This window comes from Arachis hypogaea, chromosome 8, assembly GCF_003086295.3.
Source record: "Arachis hypogaea cultivar Tifrunner chromosome 8, arahy.Tifrunner.gnm2.J5K5, whole genome shotgun sequence".
In the NCBI taxonomy this organism is placed as follows: Eukaryota; Viridiplantae; Streptophyta; class Magnoliopsida; order Fabales; family Fabaceae; genus Arachis; species Arachis hypogaea.
In genome coordinates, this window is record NC_092043.1 from 6346920 (window position 1) to 6369193 (window position 22274).

The 22274-nt window shown below is 30.3% G+C and overlaps 3 protein-coding genes across 4 annotated transcripts; 1 reads left to right on the plus strand and 2 right to left on the minus strand.

The window, feature by feature from the left end:
- The first annotated feature begins 7569 nt into the window (after positions 1-7569).
- Positions 7570-8064, plus strand: LOC112705848 (thioredoxin-like 4, chloroplastic). The gene has a single exon (XM_025756823.3). The coding sequence runs from the start codon at positions 7570-7572 to the stop codon at positions 8062-8064; it is 495 nt and encodes a 164-aa protein (XP_025612608.2).
- Positions 8065-8918: 854 nt separating this feature from the next.
- Positions 8919-12586, minus strand: LOC112705847 (uncharacterized). 2 transcript variants are annotated; one of them, XM_025756822.3, is made up of 5 exons: positions 12064-12586; positions 10879-11189; positions 10562-10757; positions 9956-10087; positions 8919-9598 (listed from the first exon to the last, which is right to left on the minus strand). In XM_025756822.3, exons 1-5 carry the CDS (start codon positions 12556-12558, stop codon positions 9476-9478), a joined length of 1257 nt encoding a protein of 418 aa, XP_025612607.2. In that variant the 5' UTR covers positions 12559-12586; the 3' UTR covers positions 8919-9475. The 2 variants fall into 2 exon arrangements, with proteins under 2 accessions (XP_025612607.2, XP_025612605.1); XM_025756820.3 differs by having other exon boundaries at positions 10879-11603; positions 12064-12556.
- Positions 12587-12784: 198 nt separating this feature from the next.
- On the minus strand, positions 12785-14770 carry LOC112705849 (uncharacterized). The gene is made up of 3 exons (XM_025756824.3): positions 14402-14770; positions 13225-13441; positions 12785-13115 (listed from the first exon to the last, which is right to left on the minus strand). Exons 1-3 carry the CDS (start codon positions 14669-14671, stop codon positions 12979-12981), a joined length of 624 nt encoding a protein of 207 aa, XP_025612609.1. The 5' UTR covers positions 14672-14770; the 3' UTR covers positions 12785-12978.
- Positions 14771-22274: the final 7504 nt, after the last annotated feature.

The window sequence follows — 22274 nt, forward strand, 5'->3', positions numbered from 1 at the left end:
ATCCTATTTTTTAATAACCAAATCTAAAATTTGTTTTTTTTTTTTGAAAATTCAGTTTTAAAATCAGATTTTTTAACCAAAAATCCAGTTTTTTTAAATCAATTTTTGAAAATTCAGTTTTAAAACCAGTTTTTTCAACCAAAAATCTAGTTTTAAAACTAGTTTTTAAAAATCCAATTTCCAAACCAGATTTTTTAACAAAAAATTCACTTTTAAAGCCAGTTTTTAGAAATTCAATTTTCAAATCATAATTTTTTTTAAAGTAAAATTAATATTAAAGTCATTTTAAAGTGCATAGGTACATTACAACTAGAATTTGGTTCTTTATAAATCTAATGACAATAGTTAATTTACAAGACATTTAATTATTTTCAAAACATAAATAATAATACTTAAAATAAAGGTCAACACTAGAGAAGTTTGGACTTGTTTATATAAAAACATGAGGTTTAACTAGGGAACATATAGACCAAAAATAGATATATAGCTAAATGTGTTAGATGTAAGTTTTCTTTCTTTAATTTGTTGACCAATTTTTTTTAAGATTCTTAAATTAAAGTATTAATGTAAATGTGTTCTCAATATATTTAACTATTTGTATATACAAGTCTATTGAAATAATTTTTAATAAAAATGTTTCAATGAAAATAACTTATAGATATTTTATAATAAATAAGAAATTAATAAAACTTTTTCAACCTTAATAGTGATGCCTCTCCCGAGGTATAAAGACAAAAAGTTCTAAATTCTAAGGTCAAAGAAAAATAGAACCAGCGTTACATAAGTCTGCAGAAGCATGAACACTAAGTTCTAACCAAAAATAAAAATAAGACACAAATAAAAGGCCAATCTTCTTTAAAACAGAATTATAACAAGAATGACAAAGAAGTTGCATCAACTAATAATAATACCAAATTGAGATTATAGTAGTCACCGTATAAATCATACACTATAAAGATTTATATTCAAATATTTTCATTGTAATATCGAAATATAATTGGGATGATAACCAATGGTAATTATAATGAGTTAGAACATTATCTCTGATCCAAATTTTATGATGTTATAACTTGGAATCCACATTGTTGTCTGCGTGAAAAATGCACTTCGTGATATGTATGCAAAAAGTGGATGCAGTTTTTTTATTCGGTCTTAGATTAGGATTTTTAAAATTTTTGGATTTTAATTTAGATATGGATTTGGATCTAGATTTAAACTGTTTAAGTGATTTGGATTAGAAAACCAAATTATAAAAGAGGTCTAATTTGGCTTGGATTTTTTTTATTTAAAATTGATTTTTTTAAATGATTTGGATTTGGTTTAAAATCCAAAATTTGGATTTTTTTTGCCTAGCCCTACTTATAACCATATAATAAAATACCAAAGAATAATAACGATCAGGACTCCAGAAGAGTAATATTTAAATACTACACGCAAGTTCTAAAAAGGGTAATTCTTCATATTTAGAGTTACCAGCGTATGCCTACTTCCCAAAAAATTAATTCCACATAGCTAGAGCCATTTGTACATATCTACTTCCAAAAAGAATATTTTTTCTAGTTAAAGATATTAACACATGATCTATTTCTGCTTGTACTAAGTAGTATACTTGTTCACAAACATCTTTAAGTATTATGATCCCTACACAAGTATACACAACAAATAGAAATTACTTAACATAAAGAGTGGATCATAATAAATTATTTTTTTAACATTTTTCTATTCAAAGAATGATATCACTGAATAGTGATTTGTAACCATGTCTTAAAATAAATAAAACATAGAATGATATCTTGGTCAAACACATGGACATATACTCATAGATTATGATAATAAAAATATAATAATCAATTGTTGAAAACAATAACTACAAATTTCACATAAATTAAGTCCTTCATACCTGTAATGGTGAATATTTTTTGGAAATACCATATCTCCTAGGTGAATACCAGCAGCAGTCATGAAATGAAAAAAAGCATCTAGTCGCAGTTCAGGTTGGATACCAAAAATTTGGCATTTTTTTTGCTCATTTTCACATAAGAGTTGATAACATTGCATCCGATATGAACCTATCAAACCCAATTCAGTCAAAATATCCCATACATCTGATTCGCTATAAAGGCGAGACCAACTTTGTTGCATTATAGCTAACTCTTTTTCAACAATTGCAACTTGTCTTTCAATTAATGAGACTTGTTTTTCGGCAACCGAAACTTGCCTCTCAGCAATAGAAGCTTGTTTCTCAGCTATGTCATGTAGCTTGCTAGAAATATTATTACTCTCTTTTATAGCATCGACCATGGTAGTAATTTCCAAAGTAACTTTTTCATATTGTGCCTCCAAAAAATCATTCATTGGAGCCTTACGCTTTGTACCTCTTGCAGTTGAAGTCCCTCCTAATTGAATTGGCTGAGTATGCGGAGCACTGGGTGAATCTATATTAGCAGAAAATATTGGGATATCATGTCCCACATTAACATCTATGTCAGAAAACTCAATATTTTCAAACGAGTCATTCAGATCAATGTGATCTCTATCAAGTTCTTGAGTCCTTTCTCGTGAAGTAGCAGCCCCTTTACTAGTAGCTCTATCAGCTCTGAACAACTCCTTCAAAATATCATAATGCTTAATTTGCAATTTTTTTCATTTTTCTGCTTGTGGTTTCGCCTACATAAACAAATGTAAAAATTATTTTTTAACTAACTTCATCAATAGTATAAGTAATAAAAGCAAAGTTTAAGATACCTTAATAAAGCCTTGCCATACTTCTTCTTCAGCATCAAACTTTCTAGTAACAGGATTCCACGCAAATCCACTTAAGTGATGAAATAAGTCGTATGCCTCAGCAAAATAATATTTTAATCTCTTTATTCTATTCTTTATGTGGTTCTTTGTTATGTGCAGACCTATTTCTATGCTCAAAGTCTTCACAACATGGCATATGCTTCAGTTGTCCACGAGCCATCGTGACTATTACCTTTCGATGATTCCTCTGCTAATGCATTTAGCAAAACTTCATCCATATCATCAGACCATCTTAAATTGTTTTTCAAAGGTTGATTGGCTTCTGCTGTTTTATTTTCCTTATTCAGCATTATCTAACGTGTAACAATCTCTTAAAAAATCCAATCAAACAATTTTGAGTGTAAACTACACATATATATACATATTCACATATGTGAAACATATAATCACTCAAAATATTTGATATGCATTCCACATTTCGAATGCAATATTTTCTCTTAACAATGATGCATGTCTATATTACTCATCACGTGGTTGATTTGATTGTGATCTATCTATGTTGTGTTCTTGTAGCAATTCTCGATCAACCGCATCAATTATAGATTCATCAACATCGACACCCATCAAAAAGTTATGCAGTATACAACATGCCAAAAAAATGTCTCTCATAGTTTCAAATGAATAATAAGGTTCAGTGCCGCAGCTATAATTGGAAATCTTTTCTTTAGAACTCCGAAACATCTTTCGATAACATTTCCTAATGAAGAATGTCGGTGGTTGAATAATTCTTTAAAATTTTGTGGCTCACGTACTGAATACTCTTTCAAGTGATACTGAACACCTCTATATAGTGTTAGTATCCCAGGCTTTAGCATAAATCCAGCATCGCCTAAATAATATTTTCCTACACCAGTTACACAAACAAATTAAAGTATTACATACTGTGACTATGAATTTAACTTTATATATACAATTTCATAAATAACACTATCATAGACCTTCAGGTATTCGAAGAGAATGTTCCCTACTTAAAGCATCTTTCAAAATTCTAGAGTCAAGAGACAGTTCCTTCCCAATTAGACAAGACATAAGTGAATTTCATATTAAACCCACAGGCAGCTAAAACATTTTTTCTGGGGTGATATTTTCTTCCCCGAAAACGAGGGGCTTCCACCCTTGATACCTTCACACGACTGTGAGTTCTATCTATGTCTCAAATGCAGTCCTTGTTTGGAAAGTATATTGTCATATTAACATAACAGTTTTATGATTATTCCACAATTTATAAATGTCACTAACTGAATTAAAAGAGTTAATACCTTAAAACACGGATATAATCAACTATTATTATGTATTTCATAAGGAACGTCCTCACCAGATGGTTGCTTGAAGAACTCTTCCTCTAACGATAGAATTGCATGTATGACATTGTGAAAGTGACGACTAATTGTCTCCCCTGAGCGATGGAAGAAGAAAGACATGGTTCTAGTTTTCACATTATGGCCTATAATATGTAGGAATTTAGCGATTTGCTCTTAAACGGTAGAGCGAATTGAATTCTTTACTCTACCAACTCCTCTTAACTTTTGACATAACTGCCTAAATGCTTCAGGGCCCAAATGTACAACTTCTCGACATTTTTCAGACATTAGTAACTGTGTCATTAACTGCGTACGCCTATTTTCTCTTTACAATTTTTTGTAATTAATTTGCCTAGGCCTATATTGTGATAAAAATTCCAAAGACATGCACCGTAACACATGAAAAAGATGTGACACAAATGCGATGCCTATTTTCGAAATATTTCCTGACACGAGTTAAGATTTGTATTAGTTCAGGATGATACAGATCAGTAGAAGTGGCTTGATTTACTTGAAATTCTGAGTCAGGTATGACGTTCGTTTTGTCTTCTACATTCACATCTTTGATGTTTTCGCTAGTCATCTATGAAAGTATAAGTTGTTGAGTGAACATTTCAATAATAAAAGTAACTAGAAAGTAACATATGTTGTCACGTTTTAGCAATTCATTAATTGTGAGAAAAAAAACTGAAACTAAAGTTTTATATAAAATTATGGTGTCACGTTACGCAATATAAAAATACCTTGTTATGAGTCACTTATCGCAAACTCGTAAATGCCAAACTCGATTCCAAATCTCAATGTCATAAATGATAAACAAAAAATATAAATCACATGATATATTAATTAATGCATTGGTTTAGCACCAAAATTTAGTGGGCTTAGCTATTTAAACATTAGTAATGCCTAAACCATGTGTACATATTCTATGAACTCTGCAAACTGTTTAGTCTATGTTGAGAATACTATACTTTTTTTTATCTCCCCAAGCTATTTGGATTATTATAGGAATTTTTTCTATGACATATACAAGAGACAGACTATAATCAATTTTTATGATATCTCCAATTTAATACTTACTAACTAAAATAATTGTAATTGTCATGGTTTATTCACCACCAATCTTTGATTAAACTAATTTAATTCTGACTCATGTTAATTTTCTAAATATGTGCAATGGAAAATTTATCCCAATTATCTTTTTTTTTTTAGTTTTAAAACATGTATTTCAGAACACAAATGCGGAGTTCAAAGGAGAAAGTGAATATAAGTGAAGAAAAGAGTGAGAATCAAGGACAATAATTGAAGACTATAGATGGATAAAGTGAAAAAAGTGAGTATATTGGCTTCTTATGGAGTACACGTGATGGAAGAACACAAAAAAAGATTCAATTCAATGTATTACGTTTGAGGAACGATTTGTCCTGTGTGTATTGTGTACTTGTTTATTAGTTTTACGTCTATGGTTTAATCTGTACTTTATAGTTGATTTTGGTCCTTGATGGCAATGACAAAGGGGGATTAAATTTAATCACTTGACATTAGAACTTTGTACTCCCTATCGAATTTTTCACTACTGATCTAAAAAAAATCTTTTTTTAGTTTTATAAAAAAAAATCATCTACAGAGCAAGTACGTAATTCACTAAGCAAATGATGCATGAACTAAAGTGAAGTTTGTGGAATCCTTTTGGTTCTTATATACAACCATATACAATCTTATTGTGGAATTTTTAGAAAATCTCAAGTTCAAAGTCGAACAATCAGAGCATAAAACCGAATTGGATAAGAGCCTTCCCTATTCTCAGACTTAGTTACTTTAATTGTATAATATTATCATAAATCATAAATAAAAAAGAAGACCTTATGATCTTCATTTTGTGATATGCTTACCACATCTCTATTACTCTGTTATTACTAGCACATTTCATATACGAGACAGTTGCATGGAGGGTTATTATGAAACCCAATTATAATACTGAATAAAAGATGCAGAATATTACACGGTTAATATTTTTATTAATATTAATTAATATTTTAAGTTAATATTTTTCATCAAATTCTAATGCGTTAAAAAATTTTTTTGGACCAAACATAAACTGGCAGCAAAATATAAAGTTGAATATGGTTGGATTTTTCATTTAGGATGAGAGACCCATTTGAAAATAGATAAGAAAGCATGTATTAATTTTTCACTACAAAGATAAGAATCATATATAGAACATAAAGTCAAAACAATATCTCAGTTGAAAAACAAAAGAATACAAAATATTTACCGTGATTATTTTTCCATTTTATTTTTAGGAAAATATATGACTACAACGAAAAAAGAACACACATTTGGCTTGAAGATGCAGGAATGAAGATGCGCGGTGGAGCTGTCACCACGATAACAAAATTGCTGTAGCGATGTCAACGACGTTAGGAAGCTCCGGTTACGCTGTTGAAGATGACGGCAAAACAGAAAAGAAAAGATGAAGAGACGTATTTTCATTTTTTCAAATAGTGAATTAGAAATTTTAATCTATTACTAAAAAAGGGTAAATATGTACTTTTACCCATCTTTACATTTCAGTCTCAGATTTCTTTGCATCTTTGGGGAGAAAAAATTAAACCGACTCCACATACACTTTTTTGTTCTTCATACAATTTTACTGCTAATCCAAAGAGAGAAAATTTGAATTTTTTATCTTTTTTTTTCTCCTCTTATCTTTCTTTACAAATTCTTTTGAATCAAACAAAGCGTAAAAACTTAACCCCTTTTTTTTTTCTAAGAGCGTCTTGTTTTTATATGCAAATTAAAGCATCATGTGTTTTTCAGATAAGACATCATTACTATCTTGTTTTTGCTCAAATTAAGATTTATTAATAGATCAAGTTAACTACCTTATGAAAAAGCATTAGTTAGGTAGGTAGTGACTCTGTGGCCCTCTCTCACAAGCCGAAATTAGATTCAATTACAATTCGCATACTTTAAATCAAAATACTACTGATTGGTAACTACAATTTTTGCTGATTCACTTTAAATGCTTAACCCTTTTAAATTTGGATCCTCTAAATTTTAAATTTATATTTTAGAGGGTAAAGTATGATTTTCTATCTTTGAATGGTTTCTCTATTATATTTATTATTGGTCTCACTTATAAAATAAATGGTGAGAGATCACACTTTATTCTCTAAAGTGAAATTCAAACTTTAGAGAATCTAAATCAAACCCTTCCATAGTTTTGTTCTAATCTTAGTAATTTATTCATCACTACCATTTATAATGTTATTTATTTTTGTTTTCCAAATAGGTAATGTCCTTACTTGCGACATTTCGTTTGGAAATAGTAATCAATCTAGCTTGGGAGAGTGAAAGTCATGTACGCGCTTATGCTCAACTCCATTAGTCCTTTTTAAGAGATACCAAAAGTTAGCAGCAAAGATTACAAAATTTTTATCACAAGCCATACATATAAAAGATGCCACAAGTTGTATATCCGAGGCAGGACATTTTGCATACCTATTCCTTTGCCTATTTTAGACAGGACTTGAAGAAACCAGCTGATTCTGGAATTTTCCATGTGGGTTTCAGCTTGTTTTCAAGGCACAATCATAGCAAACTTTGTCTTGGTGATACAAAAATTAAGCCTTTAAAAAAGATGAGGCGCACATTTTGCCCTTGTAGTAGTACAGGAGTTGTTGCAGATGAACATCAAGAAGACTTTCCTAATGTAAATGAGGACCTGTGTCCCGTTGATTGTGTAAGGGAATTCACCACGGATGAAGAGTTCTGCAGAATTCTGGACAAGGCTAAAGGAACAGGATCTTTTGTGATAGTAGATTTTTACCGTACTTCTCGTGGAAGCTGCAAATATATAGAGCAGGGTTTTGCTAAGTTGTGCAAGAAGGCTGGTGATGACGAAGCTCTGATTATTTTCCTAAAGTATAATGTAAATATATATAAACATCAGTGATTTTTGTCTTTCGTTGATTACTGAACTGACCACTCATGTTCTCTAAAATGTCTTTTATAACGCTATTCCTTGCAAGGTAATGAACGAGTATGATGAGCAATCCGAGGTTGCAGAGCGGCTAAGAATCAAGGTATTTCTCTTTAGTTTGTTATGACATGTTTCTATAACTTTTTTCACAGTGAATCCTCAAAGAATTTTAAATTTGAGAGTTTGGTCCCAATAAATTTTTATTCACTAGAAGTCTTCAAAAATTACTCTCATAAAAGATAAATCGATCCCTCTATCAATTTTAGTTACATAAAAAAATATTATTATAAGATAAATTAGTTTCTCTTTAAAATGATAAAAGCACCAATATGTCCAACATGAATAACTGTTAAGGACTTATAAAAATTTATTAGAGATTTTTTTAGTACTAATTTGAGTGTTTTTTTTTTCTCTCGAAATATCAATGTTTCTCCCCTCTCCTTTTTGGATGATTCAATCTTCTCTATATACGAATCTGATCATATATTATTCATTCATTTGTGCTCAAAACAAAATTTTAAGTCTTCATGTTTTATGATCCTAAGAATTCTAAAATAGTAATTCAACTGATGCAGGTTGTGCCTCTTTCAATTCTACAAAGATGGAGTCCTGTTTTAGAAGCATTTCCAACCAAAAATAAAGAAAAGATTGTCGTAGCCATCCTCAAGTATTCATCTTAGAACCCCAAGATATTTTGTGTTAACTTCATGGGAAGGATCACTCTCATGCAAAATTAGTTCTACATGACACAAGTTCCTTAAACATAATTTGTAGACCATACATTAAATATTTTAGCCGTGTAATTATATTTCACTTAATTGGAACACTTGTTTGCAAAGACTACAATAAATAATTTCTCATAGACCCCTTCAGAGGATTTCAATTTAACAATCTACAAAGACTACAATAAATAAATAATTTTTTTCTTGTTAACCCTGTGCGTCTCGTTTGTTTATATTTGATGAAAACCTTTCACTGCATATAGATTTAAATAATAGTACAGGCTAACAGGGCTACAGGTCTACAGTGCCTGCGAATGTTATTCAATTGCTAGTAATCCGATAACTTGTGTGTGTATTGTATTGGGAAGAAATAAATGTCCATTTTACATAAACCAAGAAGGGATCTGCGATAGCTTTTTTCCATTCCAGGTCACATTTTTTTCAAGGAAAAAAGATTCATGTTAAATTCAGGTCACTTTTAAGACTGTACAGAGTGTATTGTAGAATTCATCTACACAAATTACAAATATCACCAGGGATTAGAAAGAGAAATGATCAATCGTACTCATTGGCATTGGGCGGCACACAATCAAAAACCTTCCCAATTAATGTTGAACCTTAGCACTGTTCGAGACAAGAAACTGATGTCTAAACCAATTAAATTATGCCCTTTCTCCATATGACCTTTCATGGACCCGCACCTCTGGTCCATATATCAAACGGCAACGCTCCGTAAATGAACCAACCATCCTAGAGGCTACCTCCTTGAAGAACATAGATGCAATCTAACCAACAGAAAAGGAACATTGATTAGTCATCACCCGAAAAATACATAATAATGTTAACATTGATTTTATAATGTTAACATTAACGGAGTTTCTTGTGATGGAATGGGCTACATAGCAGATTGTATGAACACGGATGCAGGCATATAAGAGGGTTAGTCAAGTTACTGGTAATGATACTCAGCAGTATTTTATCGGCAAATAAACCCTTGGCATATATACATGAATTAACAGATTAAGTCCTCAAAAATCAGGGAAAGAAAAACATAAAAGTGAGGAAAGAACATTGATTCCAAGAAAGCATAATGACAATAAAAACAAGTTGATCAAGACAGATACAAAATGACAAAACCATACCTGTCTGTAAAGTGGTGACTGAAACTTGAAATCCACCAAAAAATAAAGATTGCACGTCCCTGGAACTGGGCCTGGATTGAATTCCCATATGTTTATCAAATGATCAAACAGGGTACTCTGTGAAACGGTTGTCTGAAAATACAAAACATATAGTATAAGGCTATAAGCACAACAAAATAGCAATCAATAGAAACGAAGAACCAAATTCTATTGCCGTAAACAAGTTGATTTCGGGCTACCCCTTTCAACAAAGCAGCCAACCCCAATCCTGCTAGTGGTCACTTGGCTTGACCCACTCCCACAAAAGTGGGAACAATTGCCAAAAACCCAAATATCACATGCATTTTCACCGCCTCTAGTTTTGAGATGTAACATGATACCCTATTAACTCTCTTTTAGCAGTTTTCACATCAAAGTGATACCAATGGCCGATGATGTAATACATTATGTAAAGTTGTGTAGCAACGACATATTGGCAAAGCGACTCCATTGCATTAGCATGAACAACGTACTGCCAACTTTTTATAAAAGTAGAATCCAACAGATTTTAATGGTAGGAAAAAGAGAAGGTAACCATAATATTCCAAAGTAGAGAAAATGAACTACCTTTATACGTTTTGGTCTCTCCAATTCAACGTGAGAAACATAACTTTCAACAAGAAATTTAAATCCAATCTCCAACTCAGCATCAAATGATCCATCTGGATAGTGCCTAAGTATCTCCGACCTTTGACACCAGGGAACGAACCCATGGTAGAATTCAACAGCTGCAACAACATCAAATAATTGCTCTGGCGAATACCTGATAATCAGAAAGTGTCAAATTCCAACTATTACGCACCAAAATGATCAAATTGTTTAAATTCAAAGCTACTAAAACATGCATAGGGATTAACGGTTGGGAAGGAAGAGAAGGGTGTTACCCCAAAACGCGCTTCTCCTCGTAAATTTTGGAGAGAACACCTTCTTCACCATCTCCACAGCCAAGGAAGTGTCTCGTTTGGAGAGCAGCATTGATGTTACTCAACGCTCCCGTAAACGGGGAACCGCCAACGTGGCATCCAAGGGACTGAATCTGACTGGTGGCGCCGCCAGCGATGGAGGTAAGACACCGGCAGCCTTCGAATTTGTGGCTGCTGCTCCTCCTAATCAATTGAGCGACGCCGCTTCTGCATGACGCTAAGGAGCGGAGTGCCTTCGCGGTGGATAAGAATGCCAGCATTTTTCTCTTCAACTGGGAAATAATTGGAGAAAGGAAACTTAAATTGAGAACGGGGGGATGGCAGATTGGGATTGGAAATCCAAAGTGAAACCTAAAATATGGAAAAGCGGGGTAATGGAGAAAATCTTGGAATGAGAGAAGACGCGGAATCGAGAAAGAAACGCTAGGATAGAAATAGAGAAGGGGTGAAGATTTGGTGGGCGTTGGTTAAAGGAGGCGAAGACGGTGATGACGGTGGGATTCAAAGTCCAAACTTCAAAGATCTTAACACCGCACGTGGTTAACACGCCACCCCCTTTGTGTTATAGTTGACCATACACGTGGACTCCTTCAACCCCCCCCCCCCCCCTTCCTTCCTTCCTTGTCGTTAACGCCTGAACTTCTCCCTTTTTTTAACTTAAAAAAATGTAGTGATGAGGACCGAATCTGTAGTCGATTCGGACATATAACTGAATCAGTGAATTACTAATTCAACTGATAGTACCATCATAATTAAATATAAATATAAAATTACAAAAAAAAATTTAAATTCAAAATTCAAAAATAAATCTTCACAGATACATTAATTATATCAATATCAATTCTTAAACATAGATAAATTTTTTGAAAGAGAAAAAAAAAATTTAAGATTTAATGACGATTGTCAACAACAAAGTCAACTCGACGATAATTTTTGTTAACTAAAAAATTAGCTCAATGATATTTTCAGCGACATTTACGGCAACAAAATCAGCAACAAATTTAACAAATCCTTATTCAGTCATGATTTACTGCAACATTTAGATATCAACCAGACAAATTAATCGATTAGCAATTCAACATCTCAAAATACAGAAGGAAAATCTGGAAAAGACAGAACAGGAGAAGCGATAATGCAGAAACTCACCAACGGTCCCGGTCCACGGCGACGACCCCACGGAAGGCGACGAAAGAAGCGACAGCCCCACGAGTTGCTTCTGCTGCCGGCGACGAGGCGCCCAGGAAAGGGCGAGACACGCCGGCGACGAGAAAGACGAACGACGAGACGCCGGCAGTGCGACTGAGACGAGCAGAGACAACCACGGACGACGAGCAGCAACAAACACGCACAGCTGGAGCACTTACTGGCGGAGGGAGGCGAAGCAGCCAAGCACAGACGGAGGAGAGAGGCGAGGCGCGAGAACACGAATCGAAGGATCCGGCGAGAGGCGCGGCGACAGCGGCGAGCGTGCGGTGGTGACGGTGAACCGAGGTAAGCTGAGAGTGAAAGAAAGAGAGAAATGGGGTTGGGGTGAGTAGCTTCAGAGCTAGGGTGGTGTGCCGTTTGTGAGAGAGAGAGAGAGAGAGAGAGAGAGAGAGATGGGGGGGGGGAGCCGGGCTTCAATGCTTCATGCGAGGTCATTCCAAATTTAAAAAAAAAAAAAAAAAAAAAGAATAGTACTTGACCCGGTCCGGGTTTTATAAACCGGCCGGGTCTCCGGGTTTGATATATATGATGGTTATTGGTTAGCATTTTTTAATTAAAAAACTTATATTAACAGTTGTTGTTTATATATGTGTTTCCTTGGTTCCTGGACTTTCGAAGAAATTACTCAAATTAGCTGCTATCATAAATCTGAAACTGGCCATAACCATAAGTGCGTGTGCATATATATTCATAGTTAAATTTCTCATGATTCTAATACTAGCATGCACATTAAAAGCTTAGCTTAGCTTCTCTCGATTCTAATCTCTACATTCTACAACACTTGTTAAGGATATCTGAAGCAACATTTTGAATGGATATCAACCCACTCATCTCCAATATCCATAGCGACTAAAACTATGTTTTACAGTATCTCATTGCTGCAGCAGCATCATCATTTATCAAAGTCCTTTTAAGTCTTTTTACATCTCTTTTGTTGTTTTCCTTTTGTTGCTCCTCAGCTTCTTCATCGGCAAAGTTCTGATCCGACATCTCTGTAATATATAAGAGCTTAGCTTTATTGAGTTAGTAATGATAAAATAATAATGGAACCACAACCACCCTCCCAAGTCCCAAATATATTTGTTTCAGATATCCACGCACCTGCATGAACAATTGGAGCATGTGGAGCACCTAGTTTGTGTGAAGATCCGTAGTGCTGAATCCACGGATTTGTTTTTAAATCATGGGACTCATTGAGTCTAGTGATTGAGGCGAATGTTTGCTTGAAGTCATATAATTGGTGGACAAATGATGCTTCCATAGAGTTAAGAAACATGCTGTGTTTCTCGTCTGTCCACTCTGCTGTAGACACTGATCCCTGATAATAATAATGATATCAAACACAAAACCAAAGTTGTTGGTTGTTGCATCAACCAGCTAATAAGCCATAGAACATGCCGGGTAATCTAATTTGATTAGGTCCAATAGTGTTGGAAGCTTTATAGGGCCCAACAAAGATATTATATTGCATTTGTCAAAACAACAAAATCCATTATATTGCACCTTAGCTTCTATACAGCAAATTAGCAATGACACATCCTTTCCTGTTAGAATATTCTCCTTTTCCAAAAAGGGAAAAGAGAGAATTATCTCCTCAGGTAATGAAATATCTGTTAAGAATCTGACCTTTAAAAAAATAAAAAAAGAAAAAGAAAAAGAAAAATCTTCGGAACAATTTGATGCTATTTGGACTAATTTTGGTCACCTCGTCCTTTAGATCTCAGATAAATCGAATTCAAAAATCCCGATAATATAGCTAATAAGACAGAAGAAATATAATGCATTATTACTGATAGAAAATTTCGGACATAACTTTTACTTTCTTAATCTAAATCTAAACTAATAACAAATGAAAAATGACGATTGAAAACCTATGTAATTAAAAAGTTCAGCACTTTTTTTAAAGAACAAAAAAAATTATAGCCTACTAACAACATAATCAGTATTGCAATGTCTTGTCCCAAAAAGATAAAGAGTTTTTAGAAAGAAAAGGATCTTTGTCTATGTCTTTGTACCAATGAAAATTAGAGGTAGGCAATAAATTAAACAAAAATGGAGATAAATTAAACTATGTACAGTAGTAAATCTTAGACCTGGTTGAAGTTGTAAAGCGTATATGATTATGATCACAATTTACTTAGGCATACCTCTGTATTTATTGAAGATGAATTTTATGGGTTGCTTCGTCACTGTGAATATATAAACTAATGGCAGAGTCTTGTACTAATAATTGTTAGGAGGAATGAACATGGAGAAGTAGTTAAAGGAAACTAGCTACCTGTATCTGTTGTGGTGGCAAAAGGAGATCAGTGGTGGGTGAACACATGGCAGTTTTTTCTTTTATCTTGAAATTGTTCTTCTTCATTTGCGGAATTTGGGGGAGTGGGCGTGATGAAACAGAGAAAGATGAATTATTAAGAATAAGAAAAGTGAAGGAGGAATTGAAGGAGATAGAGAAAGCGGTGAAGATCGGAGATATGAGCACTTTTACATGTGTAGTACCGTAGTGGGTCCAAAGCACCGCCACGTCAACCGGTGGGGGTTTCATTTAGAATCATCTCAACCCAACGGGTCATCACAGTGCAGTAGATATTTTCATTCTCATCCCAAAATATCTCTATTATCACTTATCATTTACTACTCTCTTTTCTTATTTTTCTTTCTTTTTTGGGCACATTATAAATTTAGTACATTTTATTTCCGTCTTTATTGGTCCATTGTTTTGTATATTCCATTTATGATATGCTTTTGATTTTACGTGGGCGAATGGGCGATGATAGCGCACTGTCACAGGAAATTTTAAAAAGTTAGATTCCACTGTATTTTTATAGTTTTTATAATGTTTGTACAATGTTTTTGGAGTGTTTAAAAATATTTTAGATAATTTTAAAATATTTTGAAATATTTTAAAAAATTTTAAAAAATTTTGAAATATTTTAAAAAATTTTAAAAAATCTTAGAATATTCTAAAAGGTTATAAAATATTTTAAAAAAATTTAAATATATATAAAATATAAAAAGTAGTATAAAATAATCTAAAAGTATTTAAAAAGTTGTGATAGAATAAGAGCCTGTTTAAACAGCAAAAGCTACTTTTTCTTAGTTTTAAATTATAAAAAATTACAATACTAATCTTTTTGTATCATTTAAAAAAAATTTTAACTTTTCGAAAAGTTAATTTACAACTTTTTGAATAAAATATTTTGGAAAATTTTAAAAAGTCTTAGAATACTCTAAAAGGTTATAAAATATTTTTAAAAGGTTTAAATATATATAAAAATATAAAAAGTAGTATAAAATAATCTAAAATATTTAAAAAGTTGTGATAGAATAAGAGCCTGTTTAAAAAACATCAAAAGCTACTCTTTCTTAGTTTTAAATTATGAAAAATTACAATACTAATTTTTGCATCATTTAAAAAAAAAATTTAACTTTTCGAGAAGTTAATTTACAACTTTTTGAAGAAGTAGAAAGATATGACTTGTTGTTCTCGATAAATTATTCTATCATTTTTCTAAAAAAATTGACTTTAAAACAAAAAAATTTACTTTTATTTTTTATTCTGTCAAAATATTTTCTGTTTTTGTTGGAGATACTGGCCCTCCACTATTATTTTTATGCAAGGTTCCATCTCTTAAAAGTACACTATCATTTTCACTCAATGTTCCATCTGCTGGAAGTATTGGCCCGCCACCACCATTTTCACATGATGATTCATCTGCAAAAAGTATTGACATTTCAACAACATTTTAAAATAATGTTCTATCTGAATCACCTACTTTATATATTTCTTTCAGTTATTTTTTTTATCATATTACCACTCTATTTTTATTATTAAATTTGTATTTACGATCGTGTGATATGAAATTTCAGTTTTAATTTTATTTTTTTACATGTGATATTATTTTTATATAGCTTGTTGTTATTTTTATAATTAGTTATAACAAGTTCTTGAGTTATTTATCTAAATGCTACAACTTTAAAATAAGTATTTTTATAATTAAAAATTCAAATATAAAATAACTTATTTATAAGGTGTTGTTAACAAAAGTCCTTATACGTTAAACTCTTTTTCCAAAAGAACTTATTTAAGTTGTTTACCGAAACTGGACCTAAATATTTGTAATAAAAATTTTGAATGATTAATCTGGACGGTTGATTAGATTTAATACTAACTATCCATTAAGGAAGTAGATGGCTATAAATAAGAAGTGAGAGTTAGAGTTTGAGAGTGTGAGTCATTTGTAATAAATACTTAAGTAATAAAGTATTTTTTTTCTACCAAAATTTTCTTTCTCTTATGTTCTTATCTTTTTTGCTAAATACTAAGGAGTTAGACTGATTTAGTTTTAACTCAAGAGATTGAGTAAGTTCAAGTGTCGATATGATAGTGTTGGAGTGTGTCTAAAATCATGACAGCACTCTAAAATTAAATGTGACATTAAATAATAATTACCCAATATGTAAATTATAATTTATTAAATAATTTAACTTTCATGCAATGCAATGATGTCAGTATTATTGGGGTAGAGTTATATATTTATATAAAAATATATTTTAAATAAATATTGAATTAGATATCTCACTAAATGTAAAAAGATCTTTAGTCACTAAAAAAAAGATCATTAATTGATAATTTAATACATTTTTTTAATATAAAAGTCAATTTTATTTTAGAGTTAGAATATTCTCAACCCGCAAGTAGAGTTAGGATTGGATCCAAACACTAACCTATCTTATCTATTGTTACACCTACCGTATTACCTTTTAATTTTTATATTAATAGTATAAATGGTCATTTAAAAAATGAATATGATAATATAATTGTATAAAATATTTTATATTATCATCTGTATATTAAATTAAATTATTTATTAAATTATTTAATATAATATGTACTAATATTTTAATTTTTTTTATATAAATAAAGACTTATCACTAAATACAAAATATTCTTACCCATTAAGAAAATATCATTAATTGATAATCTAATACATTTTTTTACATAAAAGTTAATTCTATTTTAAATTAGAAAAAATACAACTTTTCTCTCCTGAGGAAAATGCTAAAATGACACTCTCTTTCCTTCTATTTATAAAATGTACATTCTCCTTCCTTATAATATTTAAAAAACCTCCTCTTTAATTTATTTTAAATTTTGTGTTAACTAATGTTAACTTTATCCATTTTTCAAGAAAAAATAAATTATTTTTTACAAAAATATCCTTTAACAAAAATTTTATTTTTTGTTATTAAATTTTGCTTATCAAAATATCATTTAATAAATTATTTTTTTATTAATTAAATTGTATTTTTACCAACATATTTTTTAAAAAAAAATTTAGTAATTAATAAAAAATAATTTATTAAAAGATATTTTGGTAAACAAAATTTAATGACAAAAAATAAAATTTTTAACTAAAAGGTATTTGTAATAAATAATTTTTTTTTTGAAAATGGATAAAGTTAACATTAGTTAACACAAAAAAATTAAAATGGATTAAAGAGGAGGTTTTTTAAAAGTCATAAGGGAGAAAAATGTACATTTTACAAATAGAGGGGAGAGAAGTGTCATTTTATCATTTCTCAAAAAAGAGGAGTGGGATTTTCGCTTTAAATTATTATCAACTTATATAATAATATTACATCTTTTTTATAACTCGTAGGTAGAGTCGAGTAGCGTTGGGATACTCTCAACACACGGATATGATAGGGTTGGGTTTATATAAAAAATCTTAACCTACAAATAGGGTTAGGGTTGGATCCAAATCCTACTCTACTCTACACATTATCACTTTTACAATATATTTTTTTTAAAGATAGTAGGTTATATTTCATTAATTATTGAAAAATGAAATACAAAGATGTCCAAAAGTAGGACAGCATAATAAAAGGTGGAGATTTTCCAAAACAATACACTGAAGGTATTCATCCAACGATGCATGGTCGAAAAATGAAGAAAATTCTTAAAGAAGCGAGAATGATAAATCAAATTGAATGAAACTAAGAGTTTACCTCGTGGAGATGACGATCTAAATTAGGAGTTCTTTGGATTTCACGGAGCAACTTGACAGAGCTTGCTGGAATGGCAGATGGCATTGAAGTAAAACCTTCAAAAATTAACGGGTTGAGAGCTTTCCAGCAGTTCCAGTAAATGATGGCAAGCAATTGAGGATTACGGTCAGCATTTTTTAATGGGTTAAGCATCTCTGTTGATGCAGTCCACCATATCCAAAAGTCGTTAGGACTCTGAAGAGAAAAACCGTCATGAAGATAACTCTGAGACCATATTTCTTTTATTCTAGAATAATCGATCAAAAAATGAGTGACTTTTTCTGTTGCTTCATGACAGCAGGAGCATATTGGCGATATAGATGGGATGTGGTGATGAATCTGAGCAAGCACCGAAAATCGGTCATGGAAAACTTTTCAGATAAATAGCTTAATTTTGTGAGACAAGTTCAACTTCCATTGATCAATTCACGACTTTTTCTACTGCATATAATTAAGGCAAAGCTCTAGAGGCGGATGATAAAATAAATAGCCAATTCTGTAACCTGAAGTTGTATTATATTACTTGAATTTGTTCAAATCTCATTATAATTTGTCTCTATTCTACTGAATTTTAACTAACAAAATCATGTCTGTGACATTTTAAAAAGATAATTCTTGAAATGAAATTTTGAAAATTTCCTTTCTATACATTGTCACTCCTATAATATTAGTTTTTAGTTTTTATATTAATAGTATAAATAGTTATTTAAAAAATAAATATGATAATATAATTATATAAAATATTTTATATTATCATATGGATATTAAAATTAAAATTTTTATTAAATTATTTAATATAATATATATTAATATTTTAATTTTTTTATATAAATATATATTTTTTAATCTATGTTAATTTTTTTATATAAATATATATTTTTTAATCTGTCATTAGTCGTGTTTTATTTTATTATCTTTTTATTCCACTAGGGAGTTGGTACTGGGTAGCTGGAGGACTGGGAAGTTAATATTAATAATGCATTCAAAATCCATGAATGAAAACTTGAACCCACCTATCACTCCATCCGGGTATTAGGACATTAAAGATAATATTGAATCTGTGGGTCGATTGGCCTAATATCAGACCAAACCAAACGGCGCAGACAGACGCTTTTGCGGGAAGTTTTATCTTAATTTTGTTTAGGTTATCCTCATATTGTTGGCAGTGACGGATCTTAAGAAAAAAAATTAGGAGGACCAAATATATATTTAAATATATAAATTATGTAAAAGTATTTATAGTCAAGTTAAATATGTCATTTTTTTTATTTTTCAAACATTATAAATTTTAATTATAAAATCGTTATAAATTTTAAAAGAATTAAAAAATTATAATTAACATAATAGTGTTTAGAATTATATTTTTTGTTTATCCAAATTAATCCTTTTTTATTATTAAAGATTAATAAAAGTATAAAAAAATTAAAAATCGAACATAAAAATAATATTCTACTGTGTAACATATTCTGATAATAACATAGATAATTAAAAAAGATTATACTTATTTAAATTATATATATGACTTATCTAATAAATCATGTGAAATTAATTTATTTATTATTTCATAGTTAAATTTTATTAATAAAATCATTATAATTTAAAATAATTAGCTTATCCTTCTAATTATAAACTTACAAAATATTACTTATAATTATAATATAAAATCAAGATATAAATAAATAAAATAAAATTTTTTTAATTTTATTAAAAGAAAGAAAAAAAAATATCTCCCTCATGGACAATAAAAGAAGAGAATGTGGTTGAAGTAAGAACTGAATCTATGACACTAACATTGTGAAGAACTTATGAGAAGAATGAACATTAATCCAACAAGTGAAAACTATTTTTTTATAAAACTTTTGGGAGGTCATAGTCCTATTGTCTTATTTAAACTCTGTTCTTGATTGTTGGATGATTAATTTTTGATTATGTCTAAATTTACTTTTAGGATTAATCACAAAATTTATTACATAGATATATCGTCTTTAAATATCTAATGCAAAACATAATGTTTAAACAACTTAAATAAACTATGCCAAAAAATGTCGTTGCTTCTATTAAAATTTGAGCGAAAGAAATTTTAAATGGTGTAAAAGAAAAGTCGTTCCAAGATCTATAAATACCAACTCTGTAACCTGTATCAAATGATTCCTTTTCATGAGAGTGCTATTAAATTAAATGTGGATGGTTCGATTTTTTCTCATACAAATAATGCTGCATGTGGGGATATCTTTAGAAATTTGATGGGATCTTGTATCATGAGCTTCGCTTGTAATTTGAGGACAACCTCGATCATGTATGTTGAGTTGTGGATTATTATCAAAGGGCTCCAAATTACAGTAACGAATGAGTTAACTCATCACTCATGTGATTGTGGAATCGAATTCGCAAATAGAACTTGCCCGAAAAAAATGCCTTCTATCGCACCGTGTTACTTCCTTATACAGAATATTACTGTTCTTGTTTGTAGAATTTTTCATGTGAGGCAGGTCCACATCCTTTGGGAAGCAAATGTTTGTGCAGATGTCATGGCCAAGAAGGGTCAGCAGCTTCGCATTAGATTATATCTGTTTGATCATCCTATTTCTGAGTTTTATTTGTCATTGTTATTTGATTGTGTTGAGACTTATAGGCTTAGAGACTCCGCGTAGCCATGTTTTGTTTTTTGTGTTTTGGGGTCCCCGACTTCCTTTCCCTCGTTAAAAAAAAAAAAAAAGTAAAGTATCGTTTTTGTCCTCAACGTTTGGGTTAAGTCCTATTTGTGTTCCTAACGTTTAAATCGTCCTATTTGTATCCCTAAGGTTTATAAAAGTGATTCAATATTATCCTATTATCAATTATACTAACAAATCAGATTATATTTTTCAATTATTCTCACTCGAATGTATTCATTCTCAATTAGATCTCACTTGGATGTGTTCGATTTTAATATTATACCCACTATTTGTGTTTAGATTCAATTATGTCCCTAGAAAAGTGAATTATGTAAATGTTGTAGGAATTAGTTTCAACTTTTGATGAGCTATTTTTCGGAGTGGATCATCGATTCTATTTGAAACATTTGTATTCTAATTTCAAGAATAGATTTTTAAAACTTAAACTAAAGCGTTCATGATGTGTAATTGATGACAGGACAACATTAAATCACTTTTACAAACGTTAGGGATACAAATAGGACGTTTTAAACGTTAGGGACACAAATAGAATTTACCCCAAACATTGGGGACAAAAACGATACTTTACTAAAAAAAAACTATCTGTCGTACTAGGGTCTATTTGAAAAGTTTTAAAAGTTATTTTTTTTAGCTTTTAACTTATGAAAAGTAGAAATATTAATATCTAGTACAATTTTTAAAACTAAATTGTAACTTTTTAAGAAGCTATTTAAGTACTTGTAGAGAAGTTAAAAAAAATTATTTCTCTCATAATAAAAAACTTTTTATCATATTTCTTTTAAAATAAATATTTTTAAAACTAAAAAACTAAAGACAAAATAACTTATTTATAAATTACTTTTAATATAAATATTTATTATTTAAAATATTTTTTCAAAAGAAGGTTAATTAAATTGTTTACCTAAATTGGACTTTAAGGCTTAGTTTGACAAAACTTTATGTAGATGTGCTTGTGCTTTAGCACAAACACTTGAAAAGCATAAGCACCTCTTTTTGTATTTGGTAAATTAAAAAGCTAGTGTGCTATTTGCAACTTTTAAAAGATAAGAATATTTTTATCTAAGAAGAAACCTTTTAAGGTTGGCTTGTATTTACTAAAGTTAAAAAGTCTAATATAACCTCGTATATTAATTAATACTCAAATTTAATTCTTATGTTAATGTCTATTATAGTATTTTTAAATTTTAAAAACTATTTTATTAACATACTTGTTGTTGTTTATGTTTATTAAAAATTATTTTTTATTTAATTTACCAAATATAGATATTATAACTTTTAAAAAACTATATTTTTAAAGTTAGTTTTTATAAGCTACCTAAAAAGTAAAAGATTTACTAAACAAATTCTAAATTTCATCATTCTAAAGATAAAAAAAGAACAAATCTTATCTATATAAAAAACCAATCGTCAAATTAATTATTA

Coding starts and splice junctions, on each gene's coding strand:
- LOC112705848 (XM_025756823.3), top strand. CDS start 7,570: ATGCCACAAGTTGTATATCCGAGGCAGGACATTTTGCATACCTATTCC.
- LOC112705847 (XM_025756822.3), bottom strand. CDS start 12,558: ATGACCTCGCATGAAGCATTGAAGCCCGGCTCCCCCCCCCCATCTCTC. Junction 10,758..10,878: donor GAGGAGAAGCGCGTTTTGGG/GTAACACCCTTC, acceptor TCTGATTATCAG/GTATTCGCCAGAGCAATTAT. Junction 10,088..10,561: donor AGAGACCAAAACGTATAAAG/GTAGTTCATTTT, acceptor TTGTATTTTCAG/ACAACCGTTTCACAGAGTAC.
- LOC112705849 (XM_025756824.3), bottom strand. CDS start 14,671: ATGAAACCCCCACCGGTTGACGTGGCGGTGCTTTGGACCCACTACGGT. Junction 13,442..14,401: donor TGCCACCACAACAGATACAG/GTAGCTAGTTTC, acceptor TATTATTATCAG/GGATCAGTGTCTACAGCAGA. Junction 13,116..13,224: donor TGCTCCAATTGTTCATGCAG/GTGCGTGGATAT, acceptor TATATATTACAG/AGATGTCGGATCAGAACTTT.